We start from the raw sequence: 15,302 nt of genomic DNA on the forward strand, positions 1-15,302 counted from the left end.
AAGATTTATTTTCTCCTACCTATGAAAGCTTTGTGTTATTGATGGCAACCCTGTATGTAAAAACAAGAATAAAAATTGTGTTTTTCAAAAGTAATGGGTCTAAACTAGCTTCTCAGACTTAGCTGCAACCTATACAGAAAAGTAGTCAGAAAAGAGGATAAAAATTTTGAATGACTCCGCAGATAGACAGGTATTTGGATTTAGATATTTTAAATATTCCCATACTTTCCTCAGTCTTCCAAATTACAGTTCCTTTCTGTGAGGAGGTTTGAAAAAGTGGGGGATGAAGTTGCACTGTGTGAAGGAGTGAGTTTAATACGCCATTGAAGTTTTGTTTATCATTTTGCATGAATCTGAAATAGATTTTTATTCTCAGGGCATCTCATACTTGACATTTTTCTTTTTAAAATCATTGTTATCTTTTTCAGGTATTTTTAAAATTTTAACTTAATAATCTGTATCTCTTAGCAGTGTGTTTGGTGTTAGGCAGCTTGTTGGGAAGAAACAAAAAACCAAAAAAAATACATATTGGCCTTTTTAATCTTTGTTGTTATTTTAAGGATTATGATTTGATGTAACTTAAATGGACTTAAATCTATTAATTAGTGTATTGTGAGCTTTCAGGTCACATGCCTGAGCTGTTGAAAGTTCTTTTCTACTTCAGGAGAGATTGCTAGAAACAGAATTGCTATTACATAGTAAATGGAAGTATTTTTCACAAGCCTGATTCAATGTATGTCAGTCTTACTTTGTAAATTGGGCTAATCCACTATGCCTTTCCATTTTTATCTGCCTTGTTACTAAGCAATCTGCTGTAGACTTAACTGTCAGTTGAAATGCAGCCAAAAATAATAAGGTTAAATCATTGCCTGTCACCTTTAGCAATAAAATAATGTAATCTCTCTGAAATAAATTGTTTGACAGCGTACAGGTATTTTACTTCTGCAGATGGAAGAAGCAGGTTCTTCCAGATGCTCTACCAGCACCAATTTGTTTCTCTAATAAAAGTAGATTTTGTCAAAAGGGGCATCTCAAAACTGAGATTTCTATCTCTAGCCCAAGCAACACCCAGCCAAAATCACTCTACTCTAAGTGAAAAAAAAAAAAAAATAAGACCATCTACAGACCAAATCTGGGTGGTACTGTTATAATGAAGTTGTGGCTGAGTTACATTGGCAAATAAAAAAAAAAAGTTGTAAATTGAGAGAGGGGGTGAACAACCTCAAAAAAAGCCAAAGAACCATGGCCAGCCCTTTTTCTGACCCATTCTCTCCCCTTAGGAAACTCCAAATGAAAACCCTGTAAAAAACTTTTCTTGAATGAGACTGTGAGATGATGAATAGACAGTGAGAAAAATAAAATGTGTCTTGCTTGATTGATCCTGGAGTAAACTTTGGGTCTTTACAGAAATAGTAGAAACTGGTTGTTTATTGTTTAAATGGTTAAAAAAGGTAAACAGTGAAAAAAGAAGGAAAGGAGATTGGCTGAATCTGGAAAATCAGACATGGATAGATTATGCCAGTAAGGCCTGGAATTTTATCTGGAACCTTTATATTGATAGGATGTGGTATTCAAGGGGAAAAAAAAAAAAAAAAGGGGGCAGAGAAATATCATAAGGGTGACTAACTTTATTTAATCCAGATTTTTAAATAGGCTGATGTACTAAAAATTCCAAATTATACATAACTGATCTCTGCTTTATCTACTGCATTCAAAATAGTTGCTAAAGCTGTAGAGAAAGAAGACAGTAGCTTAGATAACAGTGCTTTACCAAAACTTCAATGCTTTGAAATTCTGAGTAACTCAATATTTCTTAGACTAGGATGATGTATTTTTACAAGCAAGAGTTGAATTCCCTTTGAATTTACAAGCAAGAGTTTGATTCCCTTTTTCATTTCCAGAATATCATGTTCATTTAGTATAAAATTATATGTTGAATTTGCATTAAGAGATACCTAAACTTTAATACTTCAATAAAAATAAGAAAATGCAACTTTATGGACTGGAAAGTATTTTCCAAAGGCTTCATCTATATGGAAAAGAAGCTTTTAATAGGGAGAGAGAAGGGTTAAAAATTATATGAAACTAAATAACATCAACCTAGGGAACAGATTTTGAGAGTTTATAGTAACAATCTATGATAAAAATGGAGTTAAAGAAGTCGGGATGGAAACAAGCAAATGGCAAACGAGAACTGGCTCAGATCTTGGGTCAGTGAAAGCATTCTGTGGCAATTAGCTACAGAAGTGCAAATAAAGTAAAAATTACTAGAAAGAATTATTCAAATTAAAAATTTTAACACATATAATTAAATTTAGTATTCAAACAGAAAAAAAGTGTTTAGCTTCTAAAAATTTATTCTTACACAGTGTTCATGCAGTCCACATTTGCATTTAGAAAGAGGCTTAAATACTGTGAAATATAGGTTTCAGCCACCATAACAGAGATTTAGACCAGCAATGCTATAGTGCTATAAACTAGTCATGTTGGCCTGGAGAAAAAGAGAAACTTTAGATTTGTTTGTTTGTTTGTTTGTTTGTCAGATTCCAATGAGGAATAATCATCTTCCAAGTCTTACATTTTGGTTTGTTTATTTTTTTAAAATTTGTAATTCTGGCAAGCTCACAATGGAATACTATATACATAAGCCAATTGCTATATGGATATATATTTCATTGAAAACAAATTCAGACATATGACTGAGTATCAGAGGTAGGTCCTCACTGCATCATATGCGTCAACAACAGCAAAAAAAAAGAGTAAAATCTTAGGCCACCATAGACTTACTGGAAAAGAAAAATAGGCACTGATGTAGCAAAATTTGTCACTCTGGCTCTTTATTCAAAACATGACATATGGAAACTTGGCTTTGTGTTGTCCTGGTTTTAATCCATATGTATTTGTCACAGAACAAGGAAAATTTTTGCATGTTTTAGAAATCAGGTACTATCGGAACATTGGGGAAAGACTTAGGCATGGTTCTGTGTGCCTCTATAAGATCTATATCTTTAAGCTGAAGAAGGGATATGTGATCTAATGAAAAAATCATGCTTTGGAATGGTAATTTCCACTTGTACAACACTGTATTTCTTTCCTGACAGAGTGAAAACTAGTATGAATGTGGAATTTAATGAATATATTTTGCTAAATAGCACATGGAGCCTTGTATTTTGGACTCTTTAACAAATTAAATCTAGCCTTTGGAGTTCAAATGAATATTAGCATACATTTTTAGGTGAGCAAAAAAGCAGAGAGCTGTACAGCCAATATACTGATAAGAAACCTGTGAGTGCCTAGATGTTTCACCTACTTGTAATGAACTATATAGAATTTATTTTTCCTTTTTTTTTTTTTTTTTTTTTTTTTTTTTTTTTTTTTTTCAGCACAGATGACAAATAATAGTTTAAATATCTTTGAAACTTTGATGGGCTGCTTGAGTACGGACTGTCTAGGTTTGTGCATGTTGCTGGTAGTACTTTTATTATTTCTCCTGTAATTGAAACTAATGAGCATGCCCTTTAGATGCTATTTTAACTCAGATACAACTTTATAAATATTTCAACTTAGATATAATTGGATAAATTGAACTTGTTTAATTAGCAATGCAATCAGCCAGCATGGCTTAGGAAGTCATATCACATTAAAAATACAGCAATAATGCATGCTAATAAGGAATAAGCAAATTGTTTAAACAAAAAAATCCACACTTTTAGAAGCCATTTGCGTCTTGTTATAAGGTTTTACAGCTTTGCTATTACTTCTGTGTTACTATTGCCATTATTCAGAAATTTGCGTGTGAGATGAAAATCAGTAAAGAGCTTTACTTGCTGATGTTTGAACCAATATAGTCACCTATTTTTAAGATGGTTGTGTAGGAGAATGATATGTTTTTGTTCACTTTTAAACATTTTCTTTCAATGCTAGTTTTCAAATTTATAGTGGGAACTTGAAAGTGTAAAGTTAGTTTTATCTGAGCAGTATTTATTTTTCTGTCTCTCAAGAAAATTTCTCAAAATTGCAAAGTACTGAATGCCAAGCAATGGGGTACACCAAGGATCTTATTACACACAGTGTTGTGTCACATTCTGTGCATCTCTATGTTGGGTGGGATAAATATGATGGAGAAGCTTGAAACAGGGAGCCTGATGAAGTCCTGAGGTTTGGACTATACAGGCAAGAGCTCTGAATAAGAACCAGAATTTATTGATTTCAGTATATGCTTGTATACCTCAGAAAGAGGGTTGGTGGTTTTTTTTTTTTTGTATGTGTGTGTTAAGCATACAAGTTTTTAGTGAATTTTCAGACTGCATCAATGTTTATATTTTTGGAGTAAAGTCAAGAGCTCAATATAATATATAACATGGTTATATGTTTTTAGCCCTTTTGTGAATAAGTTTTTTAAAACACAATAATTAATTTTTTTAAAATACCTTTTTACACAACTTATTGTATTCAAGGAATATTGAAATATTCATTTGGATATGAGGAAATAGATTACATCCTTTACACAACTACTAAAAGCATCATTATTAATTATTCTTAATTTACTAGAAATAGTGTATTTCAGGTAGGAATTTACCATTAATTAAGCTTTGTGTTCTAACTTGATGGTATAAAATATTAGTTAGCTTATTTGCAATATATGTAGAATAAGATAGTGAGGTGTATGTTTTTCAAACTGAGTAGGTGTCTAAAAATTCAGATGGCTGATTTTAAAAGCAGATAAGTTCTTTGAAGGATTTGCAGAAGCTCCTAAGCATCATGTGTCTATAAGAGCCTCTAAGTAGGAAAGCAAAGATAAGTAGGTGCCTCATTTAAATAATCCCAGTAGACATCTATCAGCATGTTTCTGTGACTTAATATGTGTTCTAGGGTGTCTGAAAAAGACTGAATATCCAGTTGACCTGATTTTGATGATTTCAAGCTTTTAATTTTATACTATTGCACTGCAGAGTGCTCAAGAAAACAGACAAGGTAGATGGGAAGAAAATTGTGCATACAGGTTTTCATTTTTTCATGAAAATAGCATTCTCTAAATCATAGCTTCATGAACAATGTATCATCAGTTGTCTTTCAACCACAGAAGATTTTCTTTGCTCAGAGTCTTGGTTCAGTAGACATATTGCCTGTTTTTCTCTGATCAAAGTACTAGTTGCATGTCTTTATGGTTAATAGATTCAACAGTTGTTTTTATTTTAAGTAGTACTTTTTTTCTGATTTTTTTTTTTTTTGTCCAAACTCCTATTTTTTAGGTGAGTAATACACATGCTAAAAAAGGCATCTGTAGATCCGGGATGTTTCATGGATAGATTTGCACATTAATTTTTCCTTTCTTAAGCTTGAATTAGTTGAAAATGTGGTCTCTTGGCATTATGCCTAGCTGCATTTGGCTTAAAATTCTATACCTTCTTGGCTGCTTTTTGTAAAGAAATTCAAAATTACATAAAATTTTCAAAATTAGGTTTACCATATCACTAACTTTGGCCATATTTTCACCTTCATTTTAAGCCAGCCTAAAGTGATTGCACGAAGCAGTCCTTTACTTCTCTGCCATCTTCTGTATCAGGTAATGGTCTGTGTTGAGCTGCACCTGGAACATACCTGATCAACATTCACCCTACCCACCATCTTTTTTAACCACTGAGTTAAAAAAGATGCTTTCTTTACGTATTTGACTTAGGCTCAAATCTGAGGCCATAATTTCACAAAGCAATTTGCACCAAATACAGCAGAGGCAAATTTTGTGCTGGGGAATGTATGTAATGAATGTATGGGGAATGTATCCTTGTGAAATAGGAATAAAGTTTGAAAATGGAGAGTGTGGATAAGAAAACAGCATGAAGATAAGTTGAAAACACCCAGTACTGAGTAATCAGAGATTATCTGTTCAGCTGTCAGACATACCAGCTTCTAACAAGAGAGAGAAAATATCTGTATTGATGCATGAATGTGGGGCTCTATTGGAAAGATTTCTACCTGTGAAACATATAATGATATGGGAAAAAAAATGTATCTTTGTGGTACTCTAGCAAGGAGCTCTTTTCTCAGAGATCCTGTTGATTGCATCATACAGAAATCTCCTGACCATGAATTGTTGATCATCTAGAAAATATACAGAAAAGAAAGAACTGTAAGCATATTTTGGTGGAAACATATAAACTTGAAAGGATATTCCAAATAAACCTGGCAATTCTATTTGTAGCATAAGCACTGATAATTTTCAGGGGGAATCTGAATTTAATTATTTAGGTGTGTATTTTTTTTCTAGAATTGGATAGCATGCCCTGTTTGATTTTTAAATGTACAAAACCATTAGGGACATCTACAGAGCTGTAGTTGAGATAAGGTATGGTTAAAGGTGATGGTTACTTTTCAAAGATGGACACTCTACAGTTGCATAAATATTAATTATTGTTTGCCTATAAAGTAATTTACTAAGTGCTCAGTATTAAATATGATGGTGTTCTAGAAATCATTTCTGTAAGTATCAGCACTTTAGTAGATGAAAATATCTGAAAGACTCTTTAACAGTGAATTCACATTTTGTCCAATATTGCAGATCTGCTTCTGTTTAGAAAAGGGTGTGTTATGTATTTGGCCAAACTTCAGTCTTTCAGTGTGAAGGGCTTGAAGCACATAATGGACACAGTATTCACTGGACATCTAGATGGATATCTTGGCATCTAATATCTACTGACTTGCATGCTCTAGGGGTGTACCAGATCTGCTTCCAGCTGCCCAGGATGTATACAGATGGAAAAGAGGGATTGGAGGGTGGTGTCTGCAGATTGTACCTCAAGGCTTCTGTTCAGGAGCTTCTGTTCTTTACTTGCCAGAGAAGTCACAGGTATTTATTACTTAGTTTGAGTTAGTTTTGTTTAAAAGTCACTAGATATTCCTGGCAAGAGAGTACTGTTGTAGAAAAAACTCACTGAGATTGTAACATTCTCAAAAATGGACAGAATTAACTCTGTGAGAAGAAGCAGATTGATAAGATTATAGGAAATTCCAGAGTCAATGCTGCACAAGGACTTTATCTTTCTTTTTGGGTAGACTTATAATGCAATCCTGATTCTGTTCCTTTCTTCCAGAGAGCTCTTCACTCACATAACACATGGAATGGACATTACTTTCTTTTATCTAATCAGGAAATTGTCAGTACACTCTTAGGTCTTTCATTATATGGTAGCCAGATAGTTAAACTTAATTTCTCATATACTTTAATATATCTTTATTCCCTGTACATTTTGAGAAGTCTACAAATAGAAACTAATTTACAGCTGTCTCACACACTGTCCCTCTGTGTGAAATGTCTTTTTACAGAGTGATGATGGTTCTGCAGATGAAAGCAAATAAATTATATGTGAGATGTCAATATCCAATTTAAGGATTTTTTTGTTCATATTTCACATTGCAAGGCATTTGTATATTCAATTTATTTTTGTTTTAGTTTATCTAAAAATATTTACCATGTTCTCAAATAATTTGTCAGGTTTTCAAGAGCTCAGGAGAGCACAAATACACTCAGTACCAAACAGAATTTTGCTGAAATTATCTAGGATCAATAGATCAGTACAAACATTACTTTTCTTTCCTTTTGTGCCATCTCCCTAGGTCATTCATTACACATCTTTAAAACTCTTCAGTAAATGAACAAGATTTATGCAAGCAGTAATATCTTGACACTGGTTCATTACTGTAGCGGGTCTGTTCTGTACTTCCCAGGTGAATAAGCTGGATGCCATCTGACCCACGCATGTTCTCAAAGCAAGATAAGCTGCACAGGTGTAATTCCTGATGGATTTATCTAAGCCTGGTTGTAAAGACAATTACTAAGATTCAAAAAGCTTCTCCAGTGATTTGTTTTAAGATGTCACTACCCTTTTTGAAAAGTCTGCCTAGTATCTAATTTATGACTTCTCTGTAGCAATTTAAGACAATTATTTCTTGTAGCATTCATTGTGGTATTCTTTTCAGGTACCTTTCAGATGTTTTTTGCCTATTTGACAGCTGTTATGTGAATCATCTTTTCTTAAGACCCACTCTTTTTGGTGACTATATTTCAGGTTTCTCTTTATTCCTGTTACTCGTTTTTCAATTAATTCCTCTCTTGTTTGAAACCTTGTCACAAGCTGTACGGTGCTGCCAGAGCTGTGTGAAATTATCTTGCATGTTTTGTAGGTTGCACTAGCATTTATGTCCTGGTATAATGTTTTTAAATGCAGCTAAATTGTTCTTAATGATCACTAGACTTCTATTTTTCCCTTAGAATGGATGTCTAGCCAGTTGCTCCAGCGCGTTGTTAATATCTTGATTATTTTGCCTATGTAACAGTAGACTACAGCACTTTTCTGTATTGAATTACTTTATATTTTAGCCTGTTTTTAAATTACTACTATTTTTATTCTTTTTATTTTTATTATTTCTTTTTATTTTTATTATTTCATTTTATTATATCTTCTAAAACTCTTCCATGTTTAATAGGATATCCTTTAGCTCATCTTCCAGCCCTCTAGAATCATAGAATAACCTGAGTTGGAAGGGACCACAAGAATCCTCACGTCCATCTCCTGGCCTGCACAAGACATCCCCAAGAGTCACACCATGTGCCTGGTAGCCTTGAACTCTACCAGCAGCTCTACAGCAACCAGCCAGGCTTGGTGCTGTGACCACTTCCCTGGGGAGCCTCTGGGTGAAGAACCTTGTCCTAATTTCCAACCTAAACCTCCCCTGGCACAGCATCAGGCCATTCCCTTGGGTCCTGTCGCTGGTTACCACAGAGGAGAGACCAGTGCCTGTCTGTCCTTTTTCCCTCATGAGGAAGCTGTATGAGGTCTCCCCTCAGTCTTCTCCAGGCTGAACAGACCAAGTGACCTCTAACACTCCTCATATGGCTTCCCCTCAAGGCCCTTCACTGTCCTTGTGGCTTTCTAATAGCTTAATGTCTATTTTATGTTGTAGCAGCCAGAACTGCCCCCAGCACTCAAGGTGAGGCTGTCCCAGTGCAGAGCAGAGCAGGACAATCCCCTCCCTTGCCTGGCTGGCCGTGCTGTGCCTGATGCCCCCCAGGACACACTTGGCCTGCCTGGCTGCTAGGGCACAATGACTCAAATTCAACTTGCCATTGACCAGGACTCCTTCCTTTCCATGGCACTGCTGTCCAGCATCTCATTCCCTAGTTCATCTGTACATCTGGGATTGCCCCATTCTAGCTGCAGAATCTGGTACTTTGCTTTGTTGGTCTTCATAGAGGTGGTGATTGCCCACCCCTCCTATTTGGTTAGGTCTCTCTGCAGGGCATCTCTGCCTTGGAGCAAGTCAACAGCTCCTCCAATTGAATATCATTGGCAAATTTGCTTCACATACTTTTGAGTCCTATAATCCAAGTTTTTTATGAGGACCTTGAAGAGCACTGGACCTACGGTGGGGCTGTGTGGAACCCCATTCGTAATGGTCACCAGCCTGATGTGCCCCTAATGTTATCCCGTTCACCCCACAGCACCCTGTGTCCAGCCCATGAGCCGGGTGCTCACCCATCATATGATGGGCTTGTCCTGCTGTCTGCTGGACGCTTTGTCCAGGAGGGCACTGTGAGAGACAGTATTGAAAGCATTACTGAAATCAAAAAAGGTTCTATCATCTGGCTGCCCTTGGTCAGCTAGGTGGGTAACTTTGTTGTAAAAGGAAATTGTCAAGTTGGACTTCATCCTCGTTGAGCTGTCCTGCCTGTGACCAACCAGGATTGTGACCAGTGACTGCATTGTCTTTCGTATGTCTTCCTGTAACTCCCAGAATAATCTCCATAATTTTACCAGGTGTGGACGTGGGACTGAGTTGGCATTTTCCAGCTTCCTGTTAATTGTCCAAATTCCCAAGACCATTGAAAATTCAGTGAGAGAGATCTGGTTAGGAAATAGGCAGCTCTTTGAGTACTACCCTGGCATGAATCCCCTCACACCAACCCTCCTTTTTGACTACTATTTCTCATTGTGTCCTCGTAGCCTTCATGTCAGCGATTTCTTTTTCTGTGGAGTTTTTCAGGTATGTTGCTTGCTCTTCTGCCAGTTTAAGAGTAACATTGAAGGAAGTTGACCCACCAATATTTAACTGAGCTATCTTTACGGTACCCTAGTGCACTGTTAATCTGGGGAATGATGACAAGAGGTTTGAACCACGGTTCTGTTCCTCGTGTCGTTAGCTGCTGCAATGGGAAATTGTCAGAACTGCCTTGATTCATTTCCAGCTTATGCAAGCACCATGATGTTGCTTTGTTTCTGAAAACAATGAATATATCTCTGCTGCCTGCCTGTCCTTAAAATGAGTTCAGCAAGGGTAAAATTTTATCATACATGTGAACAGGAGTACTGGTTTGAAGTGTTGTGTCCTGACCTTGCACTCAGTATCTCAGGTATCTCTGCCTGTGCCAGGTGTTGAGCATTAAGTTTGTTTAGTGTTTAAAAGGATAGTGTTATTTGCAAATAGGACTGAGTAGACCGCCTTTTTCAAAGGAAGATAAACTAAAAAGACTTAACTTGCAACTCATGATGCTAGCTAAAGCACCTATGACGTATTTACTAGTCTCTTCAGCAACATTCAAGTGAATCAAAGTTAGGAGCATTGGAGACTGTAAAAAAATAATCTCTCAAAGGGAGGATTAAAGAAATCTTCAGAAATTAAATAAAAGTTTTTTTCCTTGCTTTTTTTTCCTTCACTCTTTATACTCTGTTTCTTAGTAAATCAAACCTGGAATGGGTTTATATGTCAAATATTAAGAGGTGATCTCACCTATTAGGGTAATCATAGCCTAAAGCACAACTCTCTGTAGGTTTAAATCCTTAAACTACTAAGTTTGAATAATAAAATCTCTTACATCTTAAAAGAGGAAAGACATCTCTTTTTAACAGAGATAAGTATTAAATTTGAGCAGTAATCCATTCCACGAACTCCAAATACTGGTTTGAAGATTAAAATGTGAATTTGGTCATGTACTTTCTGGAGAGAGGGCTGGTGGGCATCATAGTAATGCAAGCACTCTCCTGTACAGCCAGGATAATTGAGATAGAAAAAGAATTCAGTTGTTTCAAAATGAGCATAGGGAGGTGTTTGCTTTGCATCCATTTTCTAGTCCTTTATGAGATACTAGTGCTATATAGCTTTCAATTGGAGCGGTTATGTTGGGTTCTTTTTGGGAGAATTAAAAAGTTCTGTTAGTGTAATTTTCCTTCAACCATGCCTTTTTGGCAAAAGGTGACACATTCAAAACTGACATAATGGCTTTACCTAAGTACACAAAATTTGAGGTGTTATTTTCTGTCTTTTTAGTACTTGCAATAGTGCAAAAATGTACCATTTTGATACAGCGATGCACTTCAGGTTATGGAAGTTACAGAACTGCATGAGAGTGTGACAAGACTAGAAGTCTGACAACTTAAAAAGTTGATAAAGTTCTGTAAATTCACAGTGCTTACATCTGCATACTAGTGGGAACCTTAAGTGCAGTCTTTCAGGAGGCTTTTTGATTCTTACATAGCTGCAGTGCTCTCACCCCTTACATACTTTTAGGGGAGAGAGAGAGAGAAACTTTGACTTTGGCATTCTCTGGAAATCCTGAGAATCATATAATGGAACTTCATTACAGTGACGTTATGTACCCTAATAAAATACGACGGAGAGAATAAAGGAGAGAAATTCTGGTGTGATTGTTCTGAAGTGTTGTGATGCATAGAAAACACTTCATGGTTTTATTTGTTATTTGAACTGGTTTTCTGACTCATATGCTTCTGTGTCCTTTACCTATTGAAAGAGACATGTGGTATCTTTTGTTCAAGGATGAAGTGTTCCCCATAACAATCTTTCTTCTTTTGCTTTTTGAAAAAACTCTTTGTAGATGCTTCCCTCCCTTAGTTTTTTCTTTATGTTTTTTCTGATAATACATTGCAAAAACATCCCAGAGAAAGATCTCTATGCAAAGAACTGCTTTACTGGAGGAAAAGTTCAGCTTTTTAGTAGGAGTGACAATGGTTTACAGTGATATTATTTTCTCTGTATGTGGCTTTTAACTGCATTATTTTTATACACTTGAAACAATTTTGTTTCTCAGATATAGTTAGCTTTTACGTAGTTTCTGGATTAGAGCTGTAAGTACACAGATCAGAACCTCATAAATTAATCTGTTTCTGTATCAGAAAAAACAGTCACTATGCAGAATTACATTAGGCACAATTTTTCATTTTATTCACTAATGTTTTTTACCAGGATGCTGTCATCTTAAAGATAGAAATTCAGTATAAATTCTATAAAAATTGACTGTTTATATATGTTATAAAAGTTGAGTTTCAGTAATGAATGTTGTTGCCGTGTTTATTTGCTCATAGAATACAGATAAAACCAGTGCAGTCTAGCTCCATTTAGCATGGATATTCAAATTAGTCTCACACCACAAGTGTCTTCATGCTTGAATTGAGTTTGAAACTGTAGCCAGGCTAGGAACCAAAAACTTTGTACCTTTTTTTAATCTAATCTTTGTTATAAAAGTAGCATATACTGCAGAAGACTCTTCTTCACACCTGTCTGCAAAGATTTAAGCATTTTATGAAAGATTGCTTCAAATTTCTTGGAACTGGAATTATTTTTAATAAGATATGTTTATATTAATGATAGCCATTCTGTCTCCTTACAGTGCAAATTAGACTATCAAGCCTGTGTCTCAGGAAAACAGATTTCAGTGAAATGTGAAGGACGTTGCCCTTGCCCTTCTGACAAATCCACAAATGCAGGCAGAAATGACAGGAGAGGTGAGTGACAGTAATTTGTGTGATATTTTTAATATTCATTTCCAGAAGGAAAGAATATTTTGCACATGGAATATTACAGTTAATCAGAAACACTCATTATTCTTGAATAAAACCAGCTTTATTTTGTTCAAGGTTGTTTCTTTGCCAAGGGTTTTGAAATTGTATCTATAGTAAAATACCATCCACATTTTTCAAATGAGCTATTGTCATATGAGTTACCGCTGTTCTTTTTTTCATTTTCTATTTTAATACTCCTTGAGATGCTTATAGGTGTATTTTAGACAAGAAATTAATTCCTTTCTCCGCAGCATTTTAGTTGAATATTCAAGAAAACGTAGTGTGATAGCAAGGAAGTCCTTGTTAGTGGTCATAGGAGCAAGCAGTTGAGCTGTAGAACTGTCAGTAATGGCTGTAATATGTAAGTGAGTTCATTTGAAAAGTGCTTGCTAGGAGTAAATCATCTTCCTTTTGGACCACAAATGAGATGATGCTGCTGGAAAACAAAGTTGCTTTGCAGTGCTTCTTAGCCATTGGTGCAACTGGAAGAAACTGGAGAGAAAAAATGTGGCTGAGCGTATTTGTATTTCAGTGGCTCCCATGTGATTATGGCAGGTAAAACATGATACTGTCTTTGGTGCATCTGAACAGAGAGCTGTCGTGAGGTTATAGGCTACTATGGACCTGAATCTGTAAGAAAAAAAGCATGGTTGGAAGTCTGCATTTTTAAAGTTTATTTAGACTGATCTCTGTTAGATGCCTCTTTTTGTTCTTTCTGTATAGTAACACTTCTGATGAGTAAAATGCATTGAAAATACAGCAAAATTAGTTTTAAAGATTGTGGATTTGTTCGTGTAGCAGCCTTTATAACAATAAACAGAACAAATATTGCCTTCCTGCATTAACGTTGATATTTCATTATAGTTGAAGCACTATTCCAGGTTTATTGTGCAGGATAGACTTATTTTCCATTATAAGCTGTAGCTACTGCCAAAACAATTTTTTCCCCCTAGTTTAAAAAACAAATTAATGTTCTTTTAACAATGAATGAAGATGATCACTATAAAGATTAAACTGTATGTGGGCATACAAGTCAATTAAAAAACTGCTCTGAAACACTTCTTTTGGTCCCCTTTTTGTCTTTGGCAATGTAATTGATTGTCTAATTAAATATTAATTGAATTTATATAATCAAATACTCCCTGTGCTGTAACCCCTCTGACTAAATGATAGTCTTAACTTTTTTAAAGCATTAATTTACAATTTCATGTAGTATCTTAAAAATAAATAGATAAATATGTCGTCTTTTCACATTGTTGAATGAAATGAAGACCCAGCATCATGTAGCTAATGTGGCTCCTTTGATAAGATATACAGTGAGTGTAACCTTCATGCGGTTGCAGCATCCTCTAGCAGTAATTTTTGTGTCTCCAGGATGGATATGGGAATATTTGCTTAACAGTGGGCATGAAGTGAAATTAAGATAATGAGGCAAAAAGCATCTCTCTGTGAGTAGCAGGCCTACCATTCTCCAGTGTTAGTCTTTTAATATACTATCATTGCCCTTAGTTTTTACCAGAGTAAGATCAGCATTTTCTCTGCTGGAAGCTGTTTCACCTGATGCAGTTATCTTTGTACTTGTGTGTATTATTTCAAGCATATTTAATTTTTCATACTTCTATGCTAAAACACTGAAAAAAAAAATCTAGAGACTTTCTTTTGCTTCAGAAATTGGAATTTTTAAAATAAAGAGTGAACTCTTCTTGATGATTTAAATTGCCAAGGAGTCAAGATTACTTGTGCCTAGTTATGTAAAAGAGAAGGAAAAAAGATATAATGGATAAAGGAATTATTAACACTAATCCTGTCCTGACAGATTGTCAGAGCAAACAAAATACAAGGCTTTTCCAAATGCTTCATTTTGTTGCAATGCTAAAATTTGTTAATATATTTTCTTTACAAGGCTAAAAGCCAGGAAACTTGAGAAACATGAAAGTGAGCTGACTATCATTAGCGAAATTTTACCTTTTATTGTGACAGAATACAAAATGTCTTAGAACAGCAGTTCTTCTAACAAAAGTTACAAGAATACAATTTTTGTCTTTAAATGGAGCTCTGTAAAGTGATGTAGTGGTTTGACTTGATGATCTTGGAGATCTTTTCCAAATTGAATGTTTCTGTGGTTCCATGATTCTAAGCTGCATATACATATGTCAGTTGTTTAAAATTTGATTAAGCCAAACAGGCAAAGTAAGATTACTTTCATTTTTCAGGGATAACTTAAGTAAGCGTTTCCTAAAATACATCTCCTACTTGGGCTATTTAGGACAATTTTTCATCTTTCCGCTTTGAAATTACTGAGTTTTTGGGTGTATCTGGAGAGCAAACTATGTCTATAAACTTTTCCAAAGTAGTCTTGTTGTGGATCCCTATACTCCTTTGGGGAGCAAAATTAAACCACTATTGAGAAAAACAGATTTTCTTCTTAAAATGTAGGGGAAGTTGATAATG

General features: G+C 35.2%; 1 protein-coding gene across 2 annotated transcripts in view; it reads left to right on the top strand.

Moving 5' to 3' along the window:
* The window catches only part of SPOCK3 (SPARC (osteonectin), cwcv and kazal like domains proteoglycan 3), a 163,461-nt gene that overhangs the window by 102,702 nt on the left and 45,457 nt on the right, over positions 1–15,302 (top strand). For both annotated transcript variants that reach the window (XM_066317620.1, XM_066317621.1), the window contains one exon: positions 12,680–12,794. In XM_066317620.1, the coding sequence (XP_066173717.1) occupies positions 12,680–12,794 (115 nt within the window). The remainder of the gene's footprint in view (positions 1–12,679; positions 12,795–15,302) is intronic.

The sequence above is a fragment of the Sylvia atricapilla genome, chromosome 4, assembly GCF_009819655.1.
Source record: "Sylvia atricapilla isolate bSylAtr1 chromosome 4, bSylAtr1.pri, whole genome shotgun sequence".
NCBI lineage: Eukaryota > Metazoa > Chordata > Aves > Passeriformes > Sylviidae > Sylvia > Sylvia atricapilla.